This window comes from Symphalangus syndactylus, chromosome 14 (genome assembly GCF_028878055.3).
Source record: "Symphalangus syndactylus isolate Jambi chromosome 14, NHGRI_mSymSyn1-v2.1_pri, whole genome shotgun sequence".
Taxonomy (NCBI): domain Eukaryota; kingdom Metazoa; phylum Chordata; class Mammalia; order Primates; family Hylobatidae; genus Symphalangus; species Symphalangus syndactylus.
In genome coordinates, this window is record NC_072436.2 from 118,305,563 (window position 1) to 118,316,607 (window position 11,045).

At 61.6% G+C, this 11,045-nt stretch overlaps 1 protein-coding gene across 6 annotated transcripts in view; it reads right to left on the reverse strand.

The window, feature by feature from the left end:
- The window catches only part of CAPN15 (calpain 15), a 29,143-nt gene extending 20,371 nt beyond the window's left edge, over positions 1-8,772 (reverse strand). For 2 of the 6 annotated variants that reach the window (XM_055242224.2, XM_055242221.2), the window contains exons 1-2: positions 8,484-8,772; positions 1,431-1,483 (exon numbers count right to left, since the gene is read on the reverse strand). Coding sequence is in view for 3 of the 6 variants with exons in the window: in XM_063617013.1 (XP_063473083.1) it covers positions 1,431-1,483; positions 6,372-6,527 (209 nt within the window). In the remaining 3 variants the exon portion in view is untranslated. Of the gene's footprint in view, positions 1-1,430; positions 1,484-6,371; positions 7,613-8,483 lie in introns of those variants that run through there. The other 4 variants (XM_063617013.1, XM_063617012.1, XM_055242223.2 and 1 more) reach the window with 4 other exon arrangements.
- Positions 8,773-11,045: the final 2,273 nt, after the last annotated feature.

Below are 11,045 nucleotides of genomic sequence, written 5' to 3' on the forward strand. Positions count from 1 at the left end.
GAGTCCCGGAGGTGACCGTCGCCGCCCCGCTCCATCTGCGGCCACTGAGGTCTGCTGGGGGTCTCTGGTGCTGGCCTTGACAGCCCACCCATGGCAGGACAGGGTCTCGAGGTGCCTCTTGGTAGGTGGTGGGCTCAGTGGGGGTGACCCGTGGGGATGGAACGCATGCTTCTGAGGCTCCAGTGGATGCAGGCAAAGGCACCTCCCGGGGTCAGCGTCCCTACTTAGGGAGCTGGGAGCCCACATGGGAGCGGGGCTGGCACAGCGACCCCCAGCCTTGCGCGGGCGGCACCCACAGCTGTGTCCACTCTGCACACACTCCTCACTGTCTTGCTAACTAATGCACACGGCCGTACCCCCGGGCCCTCCCCTGCCCCGCAGGTGACACAGGCATGTCCCACTCACACAGCACCTGCTCCTGGGCCCTACATCTCCGTCCATCCTTCACAGAGCCATCTTGCCACCATGGGAACCACAGCGACCCCAACAAGGATGCCCCGGTGTCACCCCTGCCCGAGCTGAGGGTGTAGGGGGCAGCAGATGGAACGCGTAGGCCCCTGTGTCCAGGCAGCTGGCGGCCTGGCCTTGCCCCACGGCAACCCCACTGCGCCCTAGAATTGCACCCACCAGACCAGAGGCTGCTGGTCCAGACAGGAAACAAGAGCCAGGCACTACTGGGACGAAGCTCATTCGGTCCCGACAACCCAAAGACAGGCACCTTTGCCTTTGTGCCCACTGACGCTAAGGCCCCTGTGGAGATGACCCCAAGGACACGAAGCTCCTGCATGGGTAGGGCGGGAGGGCTGAGGATGGGACAGGAAGCTCCTGCATGGGTAGGGCGGGAGGGCTGAGGACAGGGCTTCCCATCGTCCCTACAAGAAACCAGGCCAGGGCCCTGCCCTGGGGGAGGTTGTGGACTCCGACCGCCCGCCCCAAATGACGACTGGCAGGACAGCATTCTCCCGAAACAGGTGGAGGCCGCTCCCCAGGGACCAGGCACCCTCCTGGCTGAGGACCGCGGCGGGGGCCGTGCACAGGCTCCTCACCAGCCGCAGCCCCAGTGCTGCCGTGGGGACGGGGAGCTCCATCTGGGGCCCAGGGCCACAGCACAGGGGAGGTCACCAAAGGGACAAACACCCCAGTCGGGACCCCAGGCCGCCCTCACTGTCGCCTCCCATGACAGGACCACAGCCCCGTCGGGACCCCAGGCTGCCCTCACTGTCGCCTCCCATGACAGGACCACAGCGCAAACGGCTGGGAGAACGAGGCTTTTCAGGGCAGGCAGGGCTGCCGGCCTCCAGGGGCTCTGTGAATCAAGGGCTCCGAGGAGAGGCCCCCCAGCCATGGACCCTCCAACCCTGCTGCACCACAAACAGTTCTGCAGCCCAAGCAAACCCAGAAATGAGCCGCAGGCTTGGGAACAAACTCACCTGAAGCTGCAGCAAGCTCCCAAGCCCTCTCTGTGCCGCGTCTGGGCTGCTGCCTAGAAAGGAAGGCATTTAATCAGGCACCTCAGCTTCCACCAGGAGGACTCTGACCCTGGAACAACAAGCCCCGCCTCCAGGCCTCTCTGCGGGAGCCAGAGTCCCTGGAAATCAGCCCCAGGAGACTCTTCGCCTTTGAAGCTGTCTGTCCGAGCGCCAAAGGCAGCCCGGGGAGCAGCATGGGCTCAGCTGGCTCCGCACTACCCTGGTTTAAGGCCCCTGACCTGTCCAGTGCAGTCAACCTCCGGCCAGCCAGGACCGCAGACAGGGCCATTCAAGATCCTGTCCGGACCTCCCACGGCCCAGCCCTGCTACAAGGAACAGGCCGTGGGCAACAGTCCATGAGCAGGGCTGCAGAGCAGCACCAGCCAGGGAGGGCAGCCGAGCTTCCCAGGCACTGCCAGGGAAGGGTGCCCAGCTTGGGCAGGGCTGAGGCACACAGTCAGGTGGCCACCCGGCCACTACAACCGCCGCCAGCAGGGTGGCCATGGCTTCCAGCCAGGCGGCTTTGCTTCTCTCAGGTCATGCTTTCCATGGCGGAGCCACTGCGGTGGGCAGGACGCTCACGCTTCCCGCCCTGTCCTTCCTGGGCCCTGTGTAGGGCCCACTGTGGACTCCTCACTCAGCCATCACCCTCTTTTTTGTTGGTTTTACATATTTTATTTTATTTTATTTTTTGAGATAGAGTCTCGCTCTGTCACCCAGGCTGGGGTGCAGTGGCGCAATCTCGGCTCACTGCAGCCTCCGCCTCCCAGGTTCAAGCTATTCTCCTGCCTCAGCCTCCCAAGGAGCTGGGATTACTGGCACCTGCCACCGTGCCCGGCTAATTTTTGTATTTTTAGTAGAGATGAGGTTTCACCATGTTAGTCAGGCTGGTCTCGAACTCCTGACCTCAAGTGATCCGCCCACCTTGGCCTCCCCCAGTGCTGGAATTCCAGGCGTGAACCACAGTGTCTGGCCCCTCACCCTCTTTTGTGATCAGCATAAGGATGGTGTGCAAGTGTGTCCAGTGGCACAGGCATCACCTTTTTTTTTCTCTGACAGAGTCTCACTCTGTTGCCCACGCTGGAATGCAGTGGCGTGATCTCGGCTCACTGCAACCTCCACCTCCCGGGTTCACGCCATTATCCTACTTCAGCCTCCCGAGTAGCTGGGACTACAGGTGCCCGCCACAACGCCTGGCTGATTTTTTGCATTTTTAGTAGAGACGGGATTTCTCCGTGTTGGTCAGGCTGGTCTTAAACTCCTGACCTCAGGTGATTCACCCGCCTCGGCCTCCCAAAGTGCTGAGATTACAGGCATGAGCCACCATGCCCGGCCCAGGCATCACCTCTTATGAGTGGTCCACAGAGCTCAGCTGAAAGTCAGAAATGCCCACCCAAGAGCCAGGCACAGTAATGAAAGCCTTGGGACAAACCTCTCGCTGACAATAGCTCTGGGTAGAAGACAGAGGACTGCGGGCTGGAGCCGCCCAGAGGGCTCAGAGCAGCTCTGGGGCTACAGCCATGCAGGCTGTGCTGTGCCACCCGCCCCTCCGGAAAGGGCTTCACTTCCTCAGCCCATTCAGAGCTGCTCTGAGACACCCCTGACGCTAACCCTAACCCTGTACTCTCTGATGGGCTAACCCTAACCCCTCACCCTCTGACGGGCTAACCCTAACCCCGTACCCTCTGATGGGCTAACCCTAACCCCACAGCCTCTGATAGGCTAACCCTAACCCCGTACCCTCTGATGGGCTAACCCTAAACCCATACCCTCTGATGGGCTAACCCTAACCCCGCAGCCTCTGATGAGCTAACCCTAACCCCGCAGCCTCTGATGGGCTAACCCTAACCCCGCACCCTCTGATGGGCTGGATCCTCTCTGCCTTCAGAGCTGCCTGGCCTTTGAGGGTGGGAGGAGAGGAGAGGGCGTCTCTCACGTGATGGCGAGGAGCTCAGTGTAGGGAGATGGGGTCACTCCTGCGCCCGTTTGTGTCTCTGGGGCTGCACACAACCTCAGTGAGTTCTTGTAAAACGATTTTGTCAGGGAAATGGAACACTCAGGATTCCGACTTTTAGTTTCGTAAGTTCAGCATTAATGTTGAATTCTTTTTTTTTTTTTTTTTGAGACAAGAGGAAAACTCTGTCACCCAGGCTGGAATGCAGTGGCGCGATCTCAGCTCACCGCAACCTGTGTCCCCAGGGTTCAAGCAATTCTCCTGCCTCGGCCTCCCAAAGTGCTAGGATTACAGGCGTGAGCCACTGCGCCCAGTTGAATTCTACTTTTTTTTTTTTGAGGTGGAGTCTCGCTCTGTCGCCCAGGCTGGAGTGCAGTGGTGCGATCTCGGCTCACTGCAAGCTCCACCTCCTGGGTTCACGCCATTCTCCTGCCTCAGCCTCCCGAGTAGCTGGGACTACAGGTGCTTGCCACCATGCCCGGCTAATTTTTTTGTATTTTTTAGCAGAGATGGGGTTTCACTGTGTTAGCCAGGATGGTCTCAATCTCCTGACCTCAGGGGATCCACCCTCCTCGACCTCCCGAAGTGCTGAAATTATAGGCGTGAGCCACCGCGCCTGGCTTTTTTTTTTTTTTTTTTTTTTTGAGACAGGGTATTGCTCTGTCACCTAGGCTGGAGTGCGGTGGTGCCATCTCGACTCACTGCAACCTCTGCCTCTCGGGTTCAAGCAATTCTCATGGGTTCAAGCAATTCTAGTGTCTCAGCCTCCCAAGTATCTGGGATTACAGGCACATGCCACCACGCTCAGCTAATTTTTGTATTTTTAGTAGAGACGGGGGTTTTGTCACGTTGGCCATGCTGGTCTGTAACTCCTGACCTCATGTGATTCACCCGCCTTGGCCTTCCAAAGTGCTAGTATTACAGGCATGAGCCACTGAGCCCAACCGAATTCTATTTTTTTTTTTTTTTTTTTTTGAGACGGTGTATAGCTCTGTTGCCTAGGCTAGAGTGCAGTGGCGCCATCTCGGCTAACTGCAACCTCCGCCTCCCAGGTTCAAGCAATTCTACAGTCTCAGCCTCCTGAGTATCTGGGATTACAGGCACACACCACCACACCCAGCAAATTTTTTTATTTTTAGTAGAGATGGGGTTTCGCCATTTTGGTCAGGCTGGTCTCGAACTCCTGACCTCAGGCGACCCACCTGCCTCGGCCTCTGATTACAGGTGTGAGCCACTGCACCCAGCCCCGAATTCTGTTTTTAACAGGAAAAAAAAAGGGACCAGACAAGCACTCGTGGTTTTTGGCACTTCTCTATTTCTGTGCTTGCCAAGTGGTGGCAGAAGCAGCCCTGGTCTGGGCAGCCCAGTGACCTCGCTGGTGGCCAAGCAGAAGCCTCTGGGACACATGGGGCACCTATCACCCCAGAGAAGGAGACTGGGGCCTTGGGAGCTGTGTGGCCCTGGGCCCCAGAGGAGGCCTCTTGGCACCTCTTTCCCCATCAGCTTCAGCCTCTCTGCGGCCACCTTTTCAGGAGGAGCAAGAACTCCAGAAAGCTCCAAAACTTATTGCCTTTCTCATTACAGGGGACAGGGAGGTGGGGGGTAGGGAGTGGGGATCAGGCGGGGGGCAGAAGGTGTAAGAGGTTCAACCTGCCTGGGGGACTTTACTTACAAAGGGCAGAGGCTGGGTGTGGTGGTGCCCACCTGTAGTCCCAGTGCTTTGGGAGGCTGAGGCAGGAAGATCACTTGAGCCCAGGAGTTTGAGGCTGCAGCGAGCTGATTGCAACCGTACTCTAGCGTGGGCAACAGGGCGAGACCCTGGCTCAAAAAAATAAAACTTAAAAACTTTTTTAAATAAAGGGCAACTTTTTGAAGAAAAGTGAGGGGAAGGGCATGAGGAGGAATTCCCTCATTAGTGGAGCAAGCTCCTTCCACAGAGGAGCAGGACGCTGCAACCACTGTGACATTTAAAAAGCAGCGATGGCCCTGCGTCCTCCTGACATCCCGTCTAGGACTGCCAGGAAGGCAGGGATGGCAACCCTTGAAGCTTCCTTCCCTCTGACCTCAGGGAATCTGAGAAATCGTGGTATCTGGCGGCCAGCATGGCGAGGCTGAAGCCCATGGCCCGACGGGACTCAAGGGCCCACCCTGGTGCCCTAGATGAGTTCCAGGGAGGGTGGCCACGCTGCTGGCTACCCTGGTGCCCTAGATGAGTTCTGGGGAGGGCGGCCACGCTGCTGGCTTCCCATGCAGCGCTCAGGCAGGCCCCTCAGAGTGTGCAAAGCAACAGCCTGACGCAGCTTATGTTGGAGGGCCCACAAAGTCCCTCCTGGGGTCCCTGCCCTGGGCTAGGATGCCCCTATCCTCCATTCCGTGCACCCTGTGGGCCCAGCTGCAGCCCCTGTCCTAGTGGTACAATGTAGCTGTCCACAGACTCCAAGCCCAGACACCTCCCTGGGCCACGCACTGTGAGGTCTCCACCCAGCTGTGTGTGACCCACATAGTGACAGGGTGTGGCTGAACAGGTCTCCAGGCCCAGCCTCAACCCATAGCCTCCCTGCAGCGAGACACACATGCAAAGATCACAGGCCAGCAAGCCTGTTCTCTCAGACTCAGAAACAAGCCGAGCTCAGGTGTGGCCGTGTCCATGCCACAGAGGCTGCTGTGCTGCTTTCCTGGAGCACCCAGGAGTCCCCCTCGGCTGCCAGAACCCAGGTATTTAGAACTGCCCGTGGTGAGGGCCGACCCCAGGTGCTCACTGACCGCCTGCTCTGTGCATGGCTGGATGGTGCCAGGCACTGGGCCTGCCAAGAAACAGAAACGGCCCCTGGCCTCCCAGCACCACATCCAGCAGGGAGACAGGGCGGTCCCAAGTGTAAATGCTGCAGGCAGATCCCACAGTGGGGAGCCAGGGACTAGCTAGAGGGTAACATGAGAACTGCACAGACCTCAGCATTCTCGCCAGCGCGGGGCATGAGAGACCAGTGGCTCCACGCAGCTGAGGCACAGCCTGGTGGTGAGGAAACCCACATCCACACCGAGAGGTTACGAGGGATGCGGAAGAGCTTCAGGCAGAGAACAAGTCCCACTGGGTTTCTGGGCATTCCTGCTGTGCCAGGGGTCAGGTGGCGGGGTCTAGGGCAGGACCAGAGGGACAGAGCAGGAGAAAAGGAGAGCAAAGCGCACGAGGCAGCTCCCGGGCTGGGGGTCTCCTTCCTCTGTGTCTGATGAGGAAACCACCCAAGCCCACCCCTCCGTGACTCCTGTCATTTCAGCCTCACAGTCCAGACCTGACAAGTCACCAGCCTTCCTGGGTTTCTGTCACTGTTTTTCAAAGACCCCAAGCTGTTTTGTTTAATGATGTCGTCCGCCTTCTCAGCACCTGTCCACACCTGGTGCAGGGAGGAGAGGCATCGCACGGGGGGCCAGAGGGCTGGACCAGGGGCTGCTGGGCCACCAACGGCCACGTGGGCGGCCGGCCCCCCTCAGGTTCTTCACTGACCGGCTCAGGCCCACGAGCAACACCCGTGGTTCCGGAGGATTTTCTGGGCAGCAGAATCCTTCCCTCCAATTGCCTCGTGTGAACTGGTGGAACGAGCAGGAGGTAGAGACCGGCCACTCAGCCTCCCTCGGCCCCTCCCCTGCCATTAACAGCTGTCTCCAGCTTCGGTTCCTCACCTGTGGCACTGGGGTTACCGGAGTGCTGCCCAAGGCCAGGGCAAGAAAAAAGTGAGGGGTGCCCAGAGAGAGGGCCAGCAGGGCTTGAGGCTCTTACACAGATGCAGGATTACAGGGGACCAGCCACTTCCTGCTCTCAGAGACCACGGTCTGTGGAGGCCCAGACAGGAGGCCCCGTGCAGTTATGCAGTTACTGAGCCTCCGGCTCTCCTGGGGACTCAGAGGTCACTGGCTCCCCTGCCAATCAAGGAGCTCTGGAGAGCCTCAGACGCAGAGACAGAACCAGGAAAAAGAGGACAGAAGGACCTCAGAGGAGGCAAGGCACACCCAACCCAAGGCCAGGCCAAGCTGGTTTCCTGCAGGACCTGCCTCCCCCGGACAGGCCAGAAAAACAATCTCTCTTGCCCCACTTCACAGTTGAGAAGTCACTCAACCGGAAGGCAGAATCACCCCTATATCCTTGCCCAGCCCCAGACTCTGGAAACGCGGAGGCAATTACGGGGCACTCCCACACTGAACTGTGACTCACGTTTCTGCACCCTCAGACCCGGGCAGACGAAGACATCCGGGTTTCCCAAAGGAGAAGCACACAACTCTTCAGCACCCAACGGAGTCCCAGTCTTCCCCACTGGCCCCACACACCCAGGCCTGGCCTCAGGTTCTGGGCCTCGCCATTGCTTTCCGGGTCTTGTTACCTGCAGTCCGGTAACAAACTCCAGAGCAGCAAGGGGGCCCCGAGAGCTCGCCCGGCCAGGGCCAGCTGACCACACAAGAGTTCCCCCGGTCAGGACTAGAGGGGTCCCTTCTGCAGCCAGCAGGAAGAGAGCAGATCTGCAACTTCCCAGTTGGTGCCGCAGCAGCCCCAGAGGAACACGGAAGAGAACGCTGGCATGGCTGGCACAGACGGGGCTCCTGCCAGCCCCTCCACGCCAGGTGGCCGCCCCCAGGCCGTTCCCCAAGTGACAGGGGAGTGATGCCCGCACCAAGCACAACATCTCTAAGGCGGCCAGGACCGCACGATGGGCCCAGATATAAGGGCACTCAAGGGCAGGCAGGGCCGAGGCCGCCTCCGGTGTGCGCGGCCCCCGGGGCTGGCCTCAAGTGACCCATATGGCCCAGGTCCCTGCCGACTTCCCGCCTTTCTCTGGGCTCCTCTCCGAAGCATCGCCCAAGCCCAGCCCTGGCCCCCACCAGCCTGGAGGCGCCAGCGGGCGGCGGGCTGACCCCACTCCGAGGGCCCTGCCGTCCCTGCCCTGGCTCGGAGTCCAGCGCGCCCGGCCCCCGAGGCCTCCTGCGCCCCGCCGAGCCCGCGCTCCCCGCCGCCCTCCGGGCCCGCGCTCCCCGCCCGCGGTCCCCGGCTGGGCCCGGCCGACGGGACTCACCTCCACAGCCCGGCGGCGCCGCCTCAGTCCTCGCGGCCCGGGCAGCGCGGCCCCGGCCCCCGGGCCCGCTCGCCCCCGCCGGCCGATCCACAACTTCTGCCTCCGGAGAGCGGCGGGGCCCCTCTCGCCGCCGGCCGCGCTGCCCGGACGGCCTCCCGCTCCTCAGCCGCGGGGCGCCCCGACCCGGCCCCGGCCCCGGCCCCGGCCCCTGCCCGCGTCCGGCGCCCGCCTTACGCTGCCTTCGTAGCGTAGCGCCCGGCCCGGGCCCCGCGGCTACGGCGCGCCCGGGGCGCACGCGGCGCTGTGAATCGCGCGCCCGGACTACGACTCCCACAGGGCTGCGCGGCGCCGCCGGGGCGGAAGCTCGGGGCGGTGCCTGCGCGAGGCAGGCCGGGAGTTGTAGTCCTCGGGTGGCGCCCTCCCAGTCCGCTGACCGCCCGGGCCACTTCTCCTGCCCGCGCTGCTGGAGACGGCCGGGCCCCAGGCCTCGGTCCCCGGGAGGCGCCGCGCTCCAGGATTATCAGGGAGTGGGGCGGTCCGAGGAGGAGCTGGAACTACAACTCCCAGAGGGCCCTGCGAGGGGCACGGAGGGGCGGGGCCTGCAGCCGCGGCGTCTGCGCAGCTGCGGCATCTCAGGCCCGTGGGGCTCGGGGGTAGCCGGGTCGGGGCCGTTCGTGTCCGGCGGGGCTCTGGGCCGCCGCCCGACCGAGGACCCACGACACCGCCCCGACCCGCCGTGTTCGCGAGACCCGGAGATCCCTTCGCGCCTTCCAGGACCGCCCCTTTCGCGACGCCGCGTGCTGTGCTTGGTCCTGGTGGCCAAGAGCGGCAGTGGCAAGGGGACCGCCCTGGCCCGAGACGCGGCCGGGCCTCTCAGCGGCGCTTGGGCACAGGCTCTCTAGGACCCTTCCTCCTAGGTCGTGGAGGGACGCCATTAAACGGCCACGCCGGGCTCAGCTGGGACGCGGCCCACGGCGCCCAGCTAGGGCCTGGGGGAGGGAAGCCGGGGCGACTCCTGGGTCCTTCGAGGACCCTTGCGCAGGCCTCATTCTCTCCCCGGAGGTCCCCTTCCCGCTGCGCTGAGGCCACTCTCCTGCCAGCAGCTGCTGGGCCGGCTCTCGGGAGGGTGCCTTGGCGTCAAGCTTATTAGGCTGCAGGGTGGGACGTGAGTGCTGAGGGCAGCCAGACTCCCGCTCTTAGGTGCAGATGAGGAGGAGCCTGCGAAGGCAGTGGCTCTGCGGGAGAGGGAGACACTGGAGCAGGGCTGGTCAGCCGAGATTCCGGAGAGGCGGTTGTGGTCCGATTCTGTGGCGAGATTTACAAGTGGGAGTTTGGGTGACGATTGATCCTGGGCCAGAAAATCTAAGCCAGTCTCAGCAAGACCTACAAGGCCAGGGCCAGTGCTCCTCAGAGGATATTCATGCTCCAGGAAAGCCAAGGCTGGGCCTCTGTCATGCTGTAGATGCTGCAGTAGGGACACCCGTGTCCTATGTGGAGCTCGGCTTCTAGCTGCAGTCAGGGCAGAAGCTGGCAGAAGCTGGCGGGAGGGGTTTACTTCTGTCCTCGGAAGCTTTTGGTAAGGACACTTCATTCCTGTGTCTTGGACACCTCCCCCTAGGTCTGCTGCCCGCTCTGTGAAGACAGGCAGGGCAGCTGGATGTGCCGTTTGTTCCCAGCCTATATCCATGCCAAGGCATCCCAAGGGCAGGAAATGCGTCCCCGGGGGCCAGTGGGGGTCTGGGGGCACAGAAGGCTGCAGAGTGAGAGCTGGCTCTCCTCTCTGCAACTTGGACAAGGCTCTGGGACCCTGTCCTCCCCAGCTTCCTCACCTGCGTGGCAGGTTACTGGCCAAGTGTGGCTTTCGAACCACAGGAGAGGGCGCAGTCAAGGCCTGACTCAGGGACCGCAGGTTCCCTTCTCTTCTCAGTCCTTCCCTGGCACTGCCTAGGTGGCTCCCTGGCCAGGGGCTGGTGGTCTAGCCAGCAGAGGGTTCATGGCCTTATAACCTCCCAACCAGAGAGGCAGCTGCAGTTGAGCCTGTTGATCTGATTGATGCTGAGGGCCCTGCCAGCTCACTGCAGAGTGGCCAGTTCTGGCCAGTTTTGCTAAGCCAGGCCCATTTGGGGTGAGGAGAGGGTGGGAGCACCCCAGCTCTCCCCAGTAGCCTGTCATGGTGAAGGAGGAAGCCCATTCACCCAGAAGAGGGCCTCAGGAGGCGTCTTCAAGATGACTGAGGTTTCCCCGCACAAGGAGAGCGCTGGAGGGGATGGGTGCAATGAGAGAAATGAGTCTCTCGTGCATCCGTGAGGCCAGCCTGTGATTGTCTTGAAGATTCTGAGTCACCAGACATCAGGCACAAAGGCGTGAACTGTAAGTGACTGCACAGCAGAAGGTAAGTGACTCTGGATTATCCAGACCATTGACCGAGCCCTGCTCCGTGCCAGTGCAGTCCTGGCCTGAGGACACAACTCTCACATCCAGACAGACCTGAGCAGCTAACCCAAGTGCGCAGAAGAGCCAAGAGGCGAGCCATAATCCCCCCTGGAGGAGAAGAGGATGGGG